At 54.4% G+C, this 13,572-nt stretch overlaps 1 protein-coding gene across 1 annotated transcript; it reads left to right on the top strand.

The window, feature by feature from the left end:
• The first annotated feature begins 8,485 nt into the window (after positions 1–8,485).
• On the top strand, positions 8,486–12,890 carry BHLHE41 (basic helix-loop-helix family member e41). Its single transcript, XM_042795543.1, has 6 exons — positions 8,486–8,536; positions 8,834–8,937; positions 9,172–9,235; positions 9,530–9,637; positions 9,886–9,997; positions 10,154–12,890. The coding sequence occupies exons 2-6, from the start codon at positions 8,876–8,878 to the stop codon at positions 11,164–11,166; spliced, it is 1,359 nt and encodes a 452-aa protein (XP_042651477.1). The 5' UTR covers positions 8,486–8,536; positions 8,834–8,875; the 3' UTR covers positions 11,167–12,890.
• Positions 12,891–13,572: the final 682 nt, after the last annotated feature.

A 13,572-nucleotide genomic window follows, 5' to 3' on the forward strand; every position in this document is an offset into this window, starting at 1 on the left:
GCTAGGATGGGCCTAAGGGCTGTCTTATCCTTCCTTCTGGGTCAACAGGTTTTTAGTGAACATCAAACGTGCCTGTCCTTTTTCTTGAGTGTCTGTGCTGAGCTCTGTACTGTCCTGCTTATGGTCTGGGGCTTGACTGCAGTTGGTACGCATCCTAGGTCAGCAGGGAATAGTTCAGCTTGCCTGTCCAGCGCTATCTGTTTCTTTACACAACACAGAAGAGTTCTCCCTGCTTGCATACTCCAGCTAGATCTGGGGTGGCGACAGAAGCAGACAGGCACCAGCAGATCCCCTGATTTCTCCCCCTGTCCTTCTAGCTAAAAACCCCAACACTTCCAAATCTGTACACCCTTATGCACCCTTGTCGTTCAGCAAGAGGACAGGCAGGATGGCCTGAGAACAACTTTAAGCAGAAGGTCTACATTGAAAGAGACAGACAAAACACTATTCTGTCTTCTGCCCCCAAAGGTCAACCAAAAATGTGGGTTCTTGAAGATTATCCCAGCTCTGAGGAGAAATTAATTATGAATTTAGAGGCTCTCTCACCAGAGTCTTCGTTCATAAAAACACCAAGTCTTCTTCCCTGAACCCAAGAGGAGTCGTACCCAAAAATGCTCACAGGTCTTTTTCTCTGCCTTCTCTCTCAGCTTCTCTGCACTTACCTGTCCACAGCCAAGTGGCTGGGATGTGGCAGTTATTGTTTCACAGAGGAGGGCAACTGTCCTGCCTGTCCTGCACCCTTGGATTTAGGAGAGCTCGGCCCCACTCCCACACCTACCCTCTCAGACACCTCCTTTATTCTGGAGGAGCTCAAAATGACAAGGCTCTCATAAACCCACCACACAGAGAACAAGGGAAAATCATTTAAGAAGTGATGAATGACACATTCTTACTTACCTGTAATTACACAGTTCTCTTCAGTGAGGTATTTTCCTATCACTAATCCAAAACATTTGTACTCCCCTTTCTCATAGTTTTCTGCTCCTTGATTCCCTTCCAGGCAGCCACTCACAGAGCACTGTTGAGGTGCATCCAGTGTGCCTGCAGCCAGCCTGCAAACCTCTGCCCGTTTGGTGCTAGTGGGGAGGAAGAGGATTTGTGCTTCCACTTCTCCAGCCTTGGATTCTCACAACTACATTTTCAATGAGGGAGGAGCAGAGGATGAGCGAAACCCTGAAGTTTTGTTTCCCCACTATGTTTTTCCCTAGTACATTTTCTAATGGACCTCGTGACAGCATGGGATTTTGTTTCAGTACCTGACTGTACTCTGTATGCCTCCAAAAATACCCAGGTCAGTACCATACGCCCTTATATAGCAAGTCCTACAGTGTTGTTCTAGGTTTATCCCCTTAAGATTCTCATTCTATTTTTTCTAAGACTGTAAAGTATCCCATATTTTCACTTACAAAAAAAAAAAAAAAAAAGGAACATGTGTTTCTATGCATGATCCAAAACTCTTCTCTTGAAACTCCACAAAAAGGCATGCAAAAGTTCTTATGATTTCACCAAAATGATGAGGAGGTGTTTTGCTATTCCTGAGGCCTTCAAAAGGACTGGAATATGCTGGGTGTTACCACTTGATGCAGTTCTGAGGAGCAAACCAGTTGACGAAGAGTCTGCAAAAAACCATCCCACCAACCCTTCAGGCTGTGGTCACATGGAGATGTTTTAGGGATCCCAACCACCTCACAGATCTGCTGAAATGTTCTGGATTCAGTGTTTCTCCCTGGAGCTTTGTGCAATCCTCCCATACCTCCTAGAACTTGGAGGGAGAGGATGTCTTTCACTTGGACATCTGGCACTAGCGTCCTAACAGACAAGCTTCAGGGCATTTTGTGAAATCGTCTGCAGCTCCCAGAATCTGCTTCAGACAGAAACCCAAGAACATCAGGCAATGCAGCCCATTAATGAAATGACTCTGTCAGATATTATTTCATGGTGTCTCTTTGTGTTTCTGTGGGACCGTTATTTGCAATAGAGGCATTCATCTCCTGAACACATTTTCTACATCCTTCCTGAATCTTACCCAATAGGATTTTTCCCTTAGCTTAGCTAAGGCTTTTTGGAAATGTATAGAAACCCAGTAGGGTTCAAAACATTTGCCAGTTTTAAAATAATAATCTCAGAACTTACTGCTCCACATATCACCTAACAAGGTGTTCTATAGGTTGTTTCCATGCACTATAACTTCTAGGCAGTATTTCACCTTTAACTGCAAACTTTCTCACCATGACCAGAATGCTTGTCCCTTGATACTCCAAAGATACACTTCCTTGTGCTCCAAAGGTATACCTCATTCCAGGACAGTTTAGTTTCCCAGGTAATCTTCTAGCTGTATCCTACTGGGATCCTTTCTGTGATGTACCTTCTGGTGTGGACTGGTTCAAGAGCCCACATTCCCTTTCTCTCATTGCCCTTCCTCTGGGTGAACTAGAAGCATTTGCACATCTACAAGTTGTAAGAGAGGAAACAAACATTTCCTGTGCAGTCATCCCCTTGAAGAGTCAACTCTTCCATCTCACATCCATGACATTGTTTGCACCGAGCCCCAAAGCTGCTGCCTAGGCTGGACATCACCTCTATTCCATTTATGCCCAGACGTGTAGTTAACTGTGCAGTTGCAAAATTGTCATTTTCCTTAATATTTGGGCAAATTACATTTGGGATCCCTAGGCCCACAGAGCGAGCTATTGCAGGGATGCATGGCCTACCCTTACTACAGTATTCCTCCTATGCAAATACCAACAAAACTAATTGAAACTGCTAAATCTCATTCTATTGGCCACTGAAATGCTCTCCCTCTGTCACCTTGCCTGTGCAAGGTTTTGCAATGTTAGCAAATCTACAAACAAACCTTCTGTAATAGGAGCAGAGTCCTACCAACCTGCACCTCCACGAGTGGCTGGGGAGCAGGCCAGCTCCATGCAGTCTCAGTTTTGTTTTTTTTCAGTGGAAATTCCCCATCACCAGTCGTGTGGCGGACATAAGTTACCCGCTCTTGGAACAACACCCTTTCCTTTGGGACCAGTTACAGACTGTCAGCCTTGAACTTATCACTAGCCATGTGTAACTGCACCTACCACTTCTTGTTCAAAGGTCTCAGCATGCACCCATAAATAGTCTAAGCACAAGAGACCTCTTGAAAAGCTGAGGTCATCCAAGGCCTCCTGCTGGCATGGTGTGCCATACCTTCTCCACCAGTCTCTCCAGCATAGCTGGCGCTTTATGTAAGCCCGTGACCGTCCCTAAATTGCCAGATCAGGCTTCTCTGAGAAAGCAATTTTCCCCCTCTTTCAGCTCCACTTCTGCCTGTCAATATACACCTTTCAGATCTATTGTGAACGGCCAAACTGAACCCCATGGTATCATCCAAGGTATCGCCATTCACAGATACAGCTTCTTTCCAGTGACTTCAGAGGGGGCGACTTAGGGGGAAGGTTGTTTTACTTGTTCCTGGTTGCTGCTCCTGGAAAACATCCAGCAGACAGATGGAGATAATTTCTATTTCACATCTGCAAGATCTGACTGACCTGTTGAGTAAGAAGAGTCTCTGAAGGCCCCAGGTCTCCAGGCAGGTTTCAGACCCTCCCATCAGTCAGGGCTGGAAGCAACCTCAGAGTGGAGCCTCCTTTATTTTTCACTGCCCTGGGAGGCAGGACAGCTTTTCATTGCAGACCAGCTACTGCGGATGGTTTGCTTCACATGGAACACGTCTTTAAAGGGAATTTCCAAACTGGCAGGCTAAGGCACAGTTCCTGGTGTTTATCACAGAGTTACAGCCACAGGGCACTAAGGACAATATCCCACCTGACTTTTTGCTCTTTCACCAATCTGACTTTCCCAGGTTTGGAAGTGCCTACGCTCTCCTCTCACCACTGTCCATTTCAAGCATTAGCTCGGCCACCATTAGCCCAAGTGCCGGTCTAGCTCGGTTGGTCTGGTAGATTTTGGGCCATCTCTGTTAATATCACCCATTTCACATGGCCTAGGAGTGCCTCTGTGACCAACATCGCCCTTGTAAGATTTTTGTAACAGTCCTGGACAAAAATGTGGTCCTGAGTCTGCCCCCCCAAAGCTGGATCTACCCTCATTTCCCCATTTTGCAACACTGTGAAGGTCTCGTTGCACGTTGTGTTTTGTCTCAGCCCACCACCTTCCCACAGTCAGGTTATTTTATTTCTGCTTCTGAATTCAGATGCATTTTTGCATGGCCTCTGTCGCTCTCGTTTTACATACACTAGGTACGTGTGGCACTCTCTGAAATAGAAAGTTCTCCTTTTTTTCTCTCTGCGTTAGCCACAGAGCTGCAGCTGACAGGACTCCTGGTGACTGACCAACTTCTCACCAGCGTCTGCTTCCTGGCCCAAAGCTCTGCTGCAGCCCATGATTCAAGCACCTTGGCAAATTCCTCTGCCTCTCACAGCGTCTTTGGCTTCCCGTTAAACACAGAGATATCGTTTCTGGCTCAGGAAGTCTCTGCACCGCGGGCCACCGGGACCTGGGAGACTGGCCCAGGGAGCTTTCATTACGTGCATGTTCTGTTCGTCTGCTCCTCCCAAGGCATCTCCCGCTGGACTCTGGGACAGCTGGACCTGTTCTCTGACCCAGCTCAGGTTTTTACACGCTCTCGTTTCATTTTTTCCCCTGGTCTCAATCTGGTCATCCCATAATTGAAGAACTATTAATGGGTCAATGTCCAATTTACCCGGGAAGTCTTCAGTAATACCTTGCTATTCAACCAAAATGATCCAGATCTGTCAGATGAATTCTCTTTGTCCCTCACTTTGTGGTACATGGCTGACCAGCTCGCTCTAACTTGATGGTTGATTCTAGTCGTACAGCCAGCCTAGATAATTCAATCTTTTTTCCTAAAGGCAAGTACTCACTGCCATAAGAGCCAAACCCAGCAAGTTGGCTTATTTCAGAGCTATTCCTTTACACCATGGTTACAGACTGAGTTGAATAAACCTCCCAAATGTATTCTCCTCAAAGACCATGGCTTTTGCACTGATTCAGCTGGGACATAGAGTCTGATTCCTTCCTCCTGCTGACTGAAAATGGTGGCAAGTGTTTGGTAGTAGGCGGTGTTCTGGCTAGCCCTTGTCTACAGCAGGAGGGTGGTTTTTCCTGTGGTGACCTGCAAACCTTTGATTTCCTTTTCTGAGTGATTTTTTTCAGTTTCTTAACTCTTTGCTACAGTTCATCTTGACTTGTAAATTGGCCAAAGCTTTTCTTGTGCCTCTTATTTTCTGGAAAACATTCTTTTTCCATGATAGTCATGCTGCTGATGACCTCTTTGATCCATCTTGCCATTTTAAACTGGGAATCTTCCAGGAGAATTTTGCACTCTCTCTGAACACTGAAGCCTTTTATCCTTGTCTGCAGGTGACCTCTTATAAACCTCTCTTAGAAGTTTCCAGATGTTGCTTGAACTCCTTTTGCAAAGTCTCCAGCTGTCTCAGCTCATGTTTTGCATCTTTTGGTCATTTTCAATTTCCGTTCCCATTTGGTTCCAGAGGAATCCCAGAATTCAGACTTCTCCTAGAAGCGGAGTCTCACTCCAGACATTGTTTCCATAATTTGAAGATTTGCAGGTTGTTCCAGAGAGGATGAAGCTGGCAAAGATGCTCCAGAAATGCTGCAGGTGCTCCACAAGGAGCTGCTCCAGAAATGCTCACCCCCTGCTCCCCACCCCGTGTATCAGTTACAGAAACCATGCAAAGTGCTGCTTTCCTGCCCATGGGAGGAATCAGCTGGAGAAAACCCATGTTTTCTTTCAGAGTTCAAGCTCCCTTTGAGCCGGTGCTGCCCCAAAAGGCCTCCATGTGCTTTACCTCAGGCTTAAGTTCCTTCTTTTATCTGGGGCTGTGCCTCCAGTTTTCCTGATGTTTTCTGAAAGACCACTCCGGGCAGGAGGAGAAGAATTTCATGCTGAAGGTGCTTGTTTCTACTGACTAGCAAGGGAGCCTGTGGCGCCATTTTAGATGTCCAACATGGATGCCTAACTTGGGGCAACCAGTGCCACCCTACATGGCTACCTACTGCCGGCTCACGCTGACACCCAGCAAGTTTCGCTTGCGGTCTGCAGTCGCCCTTCCCGAGGGAGCGGGCCTATATAGTCCAGCCTATGGAACAGTTTGCTTTCCTCCCCAGCAGCAGATTCTCCCCAAAAACCTCCGTAGCAGTCCGCAAGCCTCTCCTTCTGACACCCCCAAATAGAACCTATAGGCATGTGGCATACATTTACGTTGTTTATTTTTAGCCCCTAGTTTAGTTGCACTGACAGTGAGAAAATGTCATCAGGTTAACAGGGAAGGAGCTATATAATCCTGCAGTGCCACTTGCTCGCCTGCCAAGCGGGAGCCTCTAACACCTCATCAGAACCTTCACTGATCCTAAAACCTCATTCACACTTTACATACGGGCGGTGTGGTTCCAGCAGCCCCTCTGCATACAAAAATCACGAGTTACCCTCCTGATAAGATTACCTGTAAAGCACGATCACAAAGGAATGATTTGAGGCTTTTGTGTCTTTTTTTTTTTTTTTTTTTGGGGGGGGGGGAGAGGGAGGAGGAGTGGGAGCTTTCTGTTTATTGGGGTAATTTCCTCCCAGCTACTGTGGGAGCTCGAAACTACCCCTTCCCTCAGAGTGTGCCGGGGCCGGGGGTCCCGCGACTCCGGGAGCCGGCGCCTGCGGGAGGGCAGGAGGAACGCTGAGCCGAACGAACGGCAGGCGGTCAGGGCTGGCGGCGGGGGCGGGGGATAAACACAGCACTATGGATCGCCCCTGCTGACGCTTCCCGCCTCCGGTTCCCGCCGGGAATACCGGAGAGAAAGCCGCCAGCCCGGCCCGGCGTCGGGGGAAAAAAAGGGGGGTGGGGTGGGGTGGGGTGTGTGTGTGGGGGGGGGTTGGTCCTCTCCTCCCCACGCACAGCACGTGGGGACGGGGCCGCTGCACACCCCGCACGTTCCAGGGCCTCACATGCCGCGCCGGCGTGGCCACGCCGGGACACACACGCAGGGACACGCACACGCAGGGACACGCACGCAGGCACGCACACACAGCGCCTCAGCCCGGGGCACGGGGAAGAGCACCCCATTTCCTCGGGGCACCGGCACCCCCCCCGCTCCCCCCTACGCTGGCAGGGGAGGGGGGTGCGTGTGTGTGTGTGGGGGGGGGGGGTGCGTGGCTACCCGCTGCCCGCGGCTGGCAAGTCACGGCGGCCCGTAGCCCGAGCTGGGGGGTGCCCGGTGCCTCCGGGTGCCGGCGCCGGCTGGCGGGGGGTGGGGAACGGCGGGGGGGGGGGGGCGACGGGGCAGGGCCGGCCGGTGGTGCCGGCGGCAGTGATGTGGCAGCAGGTCGGGTCACGTTGCCGGCCCTGTGCTCGTACCAGTGTGAGACGGGAGGAGGGAAGCGGCTGCCGGTGCCGCCGCCGCCGGCAGGGAGCGGGGGCTGCGCGGCCGCGCCCGGCGCGCAGGGGCGGGGAGGGGGGGGGGGGTGTGTGGGGTGGGAGGGGGGGGGTGTGGGTGGGTGGGAGGGGGCGGGGGGGTGTTCCCGCCCCGCCCCGTCCCGGGGCTGCCGCGGCCGGTGAGACAGCAGCGATGCAAATCCTCTCGCAATGTCACACGCACCCCCCACCTTCCGCCCCGCGGGGATGCGGGCTGCCCGTTGGGGGGTGGGGGGTGGGGGTGGGGGGGGGTGGGCAGCGTCAGAATGGTTTCTATCATAGGGATGAGTGTTTTTCTATAGCTGTGCGTATATATATGTATATATGTGCATATCGCTATATGGCCGTAGGTATATAAGAAAGGATTTCGCCGCGGCAGGCGGATCCGGCTCCCGTCCAAAGGTCGGGCGGGATCACCGGGAAGGGGGGGGGGGGGGGGGGGGGGGGGGGGGTTGCGGCACGGCGGCGCCGAGCCGGGGGAGCGCCCCGGGACTGCCGCTGCCGCGGACACACGCGTGTGCGCGCGCGTCCGGGCCCACGCATCCGTGAAAGTATCTAAAGCGCACGCCAAACGTAAATCCCTCCGAGCCGGGGAGAAGGGGCTCGATCTCCCGGTTGGGAGCGTTTTAGCACGGGTCGGTCTCGTCTCCAAAGACCAAAAAAAAAAAAAAAAAATATTAAAAAAAAAATGTAATAAGAATAAAATTATACTAAAACACTAAAATTATAACGATGGCATTATAAAAATAATAAAAGTAGAGCGATGCCGGCACTACTAATTCCGGCAAGAACAATGAGGGCGATAGCGGCAGCCACACCGGGGAAAGCCGCTGTCTCGCAGGGGCGGCCCCGGGGTCGGCGGCGGGGACCCCCCCCGCCCCCCCGGCTTTCTCCCGCCCCCACAACCTCCACGCGGAGGCCACTCCCCCCCCCCCCCCGCATTCCTAGGCCCCGCCCACGTCCCCGCCCCCTTCCCCCCCCTCGCCCCGCCCGCCCGGCGCGCGCCGCACGTGAGCCGGGTGCGGGGCTGGCTGGCGGCGCGCGTGCCCCGCGGGCAGGCGGGTGCGAAGTGGCGGCGGCGGCGCCGCGTGCGTGAGCGCGGGGAGCGAGGCGGGGGGGGGGTGGGACGGACACACGGACACAGACACACACACACGGGTTTTGGCGGGGGGGTGGGGGGGGGGGGCACCGGGCGCCACACACACACACACACACACAGAGACACGCGCGCGCAGGCAGGCACAGCGACACGGAGCGCCGCACACACTTTGGGCGCTGCGCGGGGAGACCGTGGGGCGGGGGGGGGGGGGGGGGGGGAGGGCCGGAGGCTGCATGTGCGCAGCGCCGGCCGCGGATCTCCGAAGACTGATCTCGGCGTCCCGCAGGCTCCGTCAAAAGCAGCGACGAAACATCAGCCGCTGCCAGACATGGATGAAGGAATCTCCCGTCTGCCGGAGAGGCAGCTACTGGAGCACAGGGATTTTATAGGGTAAGGCGACCGGGCAGCGTCCCCGTCTCGTCTCTCTGCGGCGTTTCGCCTCCCGGAGAAAGTGCTGCTGGAAGCGGCGCCGAGTCCCCGGCGGTGCCGGGGCTCGCCTCCCGCCGCGGGCGGACCCGGGCAAAGCGCTCGGCTCCCCGCCCGGCGCTCGGGGTCCGTTCGCCCACTCGAGGAGGTGCCGGGCTGGCCCCTCGCCGATGCCGGATCTCTGTGTTTCTCCTGCAGGCTGGACTACCCTTCCCTGTATATGTGCAAACCCAAAAGAGGCGTGAAGAGGGACGAGAGCAAGGTAAGAGTAAGTTTCTGGGGCTCTTCTCGCTTAAGCGCTCAACTGGGGTTCGCTGAATTTTTTGCTCCCGAGAGCATCCCCGCGGGGTGGTGGTGGTGGCGGGGGGGTGGGCTGCGCTTTCAACTTCTCCCCCGAATTGCAAGCGGGTTTACGAGCGAGCTGGCACGGCGGGGAGAGCGGTGCCTTTGGCGAGAATTGGCGCGGCATGTGGTCGGCATGACATTTGTTTTGGTTTTGATCGCCGTTCCGAGGGACTCTGCCTAACGCTTGGCTTCCCCGGATTTTGCTCCTTAGGAAACGTACAAACTGCCGCACAGGCTGATAGAGAAGAAGAGGCGAGACAGGATTAACGAGTGCATCGCCCAGCTGAAGGATTTGCTGCCCGAGCATCTGAAGTTGACGGTAAGGTGCAGAGGGGCGTTTCTGTGGGGGCAGATGCGGGCGCCGGCAGCCTGCCCGCTGGCGCAGCCCCCGGGGCGGCGGGGACCGGGACGCCCGGCTGCGGCCCCGGCCGTAACGCCCCGCGGGGCCGAGTTTCCCCGAAGTTACGGAGGCGGCGTTTGGCGGTGGTGGCCAAAGCGTGCAGGGAGGTAGCCGAACGAGCCGCCCCCCCCCCCCCCCCCCCCTCCACCGCCTTCTCCCCTTTGCAGACGCTGGGACACCTGGAGAAAGCGGTGGTGCTGGAACTGACTTTGAAACACTTGAAAGCGCTGACCGCCTTAACGGAGCAGCAGCACCAGAAGATCATCGCTTTGCAGAACGGTGAGCAGGCCCCGGGGGGCGCCGCCGCGGGGCTGCACCGGCGGCGAACGGGGGGCGGGGGGGGGGGGGGGGAGTTTGGGAGGAAGGCGCCGAACGGTGCGAGCCCACGCCGGGGAGCCGCGGACAAACGCTGTCCCCTCTCGGTGTCCCCCGCAGGGGAGCGGTCCATGAAGTCCCCCGTGCAGGCCGACCTGGACGCCTTCCACTCGGGCTTTCAGACGTGCGCCAAGGAAGTGCTGCAGTACCTCTCCCGCTTCGAGAGCTGGACCCCACGCGAGCAGCGATGCGCCCAGCTCCTCGGCCACCTGCACTCCATCTCCTCGCAGTTCCTCCCCGGCCCCCAGCTCCTCTCCCCGCCGCCGGGCCCCCTCAGCAAGGGATCCTCCTCCTCTTCCTCCCCGCCTGCCCCCCCCTGTGCGCCGGGCCACAAGCCGGAGGGCCAGGCTAACTGCGTGCCCGTCATCCAGCGGACTCACGCCGCCGAGCTCAGCGCCGAGACCGACACGGACACGGACAGCGGCTACGGCGGGGAGGGCGAGGCGCGATCCGAGCGCGGCCCCACGGCGGCCCCGGCCCCGGCGCTGCCCGCCCTGGCCATCAAGCAGGAGCCGTCGGGAGACGACGCGCCCCCCGCGCCCAAACGGCTGAAGCTGGACCGCGGCGGCAGCCCCCTGCCCGCCCCGCCGGGGCTGCCGGTGCGGGGCGCCGAGGCGGCGGCGGCGGCGGCGGCGGCGCTGGTGAGACCCGACGCCGCCCTGCTGGGCTCGCTGATGGCCCTGGGGGCGGGCGGCGGCGGGGCCCCCTTCGGACAGCCGCCGGCGGCCGCCCCTTTCTGCCTGCCCTTCTACTTCATCTCCCCCTCCGCCGCCGCCGCCTACATGCAGCCCTTCCTGGATAAAGGCAGCCTGGAGAAGTACCTCTACCCCGCCGCCCCCATCCCGCTCCTCTACCCGGGCATCCCGGCCCAGGCGGCCGCCGCCGCCGCCGCCGCCGCCGCCTCCTTCCCCTGCCTCTCCTCCGTGCTCGGCCCCGCCGAGAAGGCGGCCGCCGCCGCCGCCGCCGGGCTGCCCCCGGCGCCCCACCTCCCGCACCCCTTCGCTGCCGCCGCCGAGCCCGGCGAGGAGGCCGAAACCGCAGCCGCCGAGGAGCCCGGTGCCGAGGGCCCGTGAGCCGCCGGCCGGCCGGGAGCCCCCCCCGCGGGTTCCCCGCTGCGGGGCGGGGAAGGGCCGTCGGGGCCGGCACCTGCGCCCCCGTTTTCCTACGGAGGGCAGGGCGGCGGCTGCAAGGGGGGCGCCGGGACCGGGACACCGGGGTCGGGGCCGGGGCGGGGCCCGGTCCCGGGGAGCCCCGCGCCCCGCTGCCGAGGCGGCTGGTCCCGACGCTGCCCCCCGCAGAGGACCGTCAAGGATAAAATTTGCTACTCAGTATTTTTTTAATGTTTGGCTTTATAAATGCATAAATATGTTAAGGAAAAAGAAAAAAAAAAAAAGGAAGAAAAAATAGTAAGGATACTTTTTTTTTTTTTTTTCTTCTCTATAAGGTAACTTAAATGTTGCACCTTATTTGGAATGGGTTTCTATAGCGTCCCTAAGCCCCACTTAGGAACTTGCACTTGTTGGCCAGGAGACCCGGGGGGGGTTCAGGGTGCGGGCGGGGGGCAAGGCGGGGAAGGGGGGCACACCCCGGCACCTGTGCTAGCACTTTACTGAGAACCCGAGCGTGGAGGGATGCACCCTGTGCCCAAACCTGCAGTGCCTTGAGCACCTGGGGATGCCGCTGGCTCCAGTGAGTTTTGGGTGTGCAAGGGAAGGAGGGTCAGACCCATTATGTAATACTGTGTTTAATTTTTTTTTTTTTTTTTTTGGCTAAGGTATACAGATGTGGCAAGTGCATTTGTTCTCACCCTGTCTTTATTTAATTCTGTATGTTCCCGAGAGATTTTTTTCCCCAAACCTTGCTGTATAAAATGAATGTTTCTGCACTGAACTATGAGAAGAAACCCCTCCCCTCTCTCCCCCAAGAAAACACAGAGCAACTGGTCAGCCTGAACCCATTTTATCCTCAGTCCCGAATGACACAAACCGGAGGCCGTAGGTAAACACCTCGCTGTGCGATCAGAAACGATTAGACCGGTCGGGGTAAGTTTCCCATACGGGTTCTCCCCTCATCCCATGCTCAAATAGTGCGATTTCCCTTTCTGGAGACAAACCAGACGCCAGATAATCACACAGATAAAGCTTTTCTAATAAGGCTTAAACCAAGACCTTGCCTAGATATTTTTAGTTTGTTGCCAAGGTAGCACTGTGAGAAATCTCACTTGAATGTTATGTAAGAGGTGAGACACAACAGCCTGGTGAGGAGCAAGTGAGCGAGCGAGTACCTATCCGGGGTCTGTCAGTCCGTTCGGTGCATCTGCTGCTGCTGTTGCTACTGTTTGCCTCAAACGCTGTGTTTAAACAACGTTAAAAAAAAAAAAAAAACACAACAAAAAAAAACAACAAAAAAATCTTACTAGCCTACAAAGTGGCTGTATGTAAATAGTTGTTAATACATCCAATTAATGATGTCTGACATGCTATTTTTGTAGGGAGAAAATATGTGTTAATGATATTTTGAGTTAAATATCTTTTGGGAGGATTTGCTGAAAAAGTTGCACTTTTGTTACGATGCTTATGCTTGATACAAGCTTATGCTGTCTTAAATTATTAAAAAAAAATAAATCCTGTCTGCAAGAAACCAGCTGTTTTAGAACAGTTTAGTATGTGATATATTAGAAATCGATCTTTATATTCAGTATTTTCCAGCACTCCATGAATTCTATTATCTAAATATTTCCACACTATTTTGTGATTAAAAAAATTCTTACTAAGGAATAAAAACTTTAATACGCAAAGTGGGGTTGTCTACTAATTAAAAATCTTAAGATAATACATAATAATGGGTGCACTGAGCTTCAAAATGTATGACTGTGTGACCGACGATAATCATTTAATGCCTTTTCACATTTTTAATCTGGGTTTGAGTGTGCTTGGCTTCCTTTAACTCACTTTAGCAAACTCTTTCGAGATAGGCACGTTTCACAAAGCAAAGTGTAATCCGTGCATGTGGAACATACAGGTTTCTTCCTGACACCTACTTTTTTTCCTCCTCTGCAATATGCTAATCTTTAACACTTCACAGCCCCGGTGCTGCAGGGGAGCTACCTTTGGTCATGGTGAGCAAACTTTCCCATTTGTGTGACAATCTAATGACGTATCATAATCTCTGGAGGAATGATGTATTTCCCAGCTTGGAAATCCTCTAAGAAAACCAAATGTGTGGCGGGGGGGGGAGAAGAGCAGGAGGGGGAATAGAGTTGTGGAAACAGGCATGGCATGGAAAATTCATGGCATGGAAATGCAGCACCCTAAAGACTTCCACAGATTTAATATTTCAGCCTCACATCACCTTTTCTTTCAAAAATTCTTCCTGTTCCAGAGAAATTAAATTAAGGAAACTTTCAAACAGTAGCCAGTGTTTATGTAAGTGAGAAATACAAAGGAAACGTTTCGTGCTCCCTCTACTGGTTCTTCAAT

Source organism: Tyto alba, unplaced genomic scaffold, assembly GCF_018691265.1.
Source record: "Tyto alba isolate M040663 unplaced genomic scaffold, T.alba_DEE_v4.0 Super-Scaffold_21, whole genome shotgun sequence".
In the NCBI taxonomy this organism is placed as follows: Eukaryota; Metazoa; Chordata; class Aves; order Strigiformes; family Tytonidae; genus Tyto; species Tyto alba.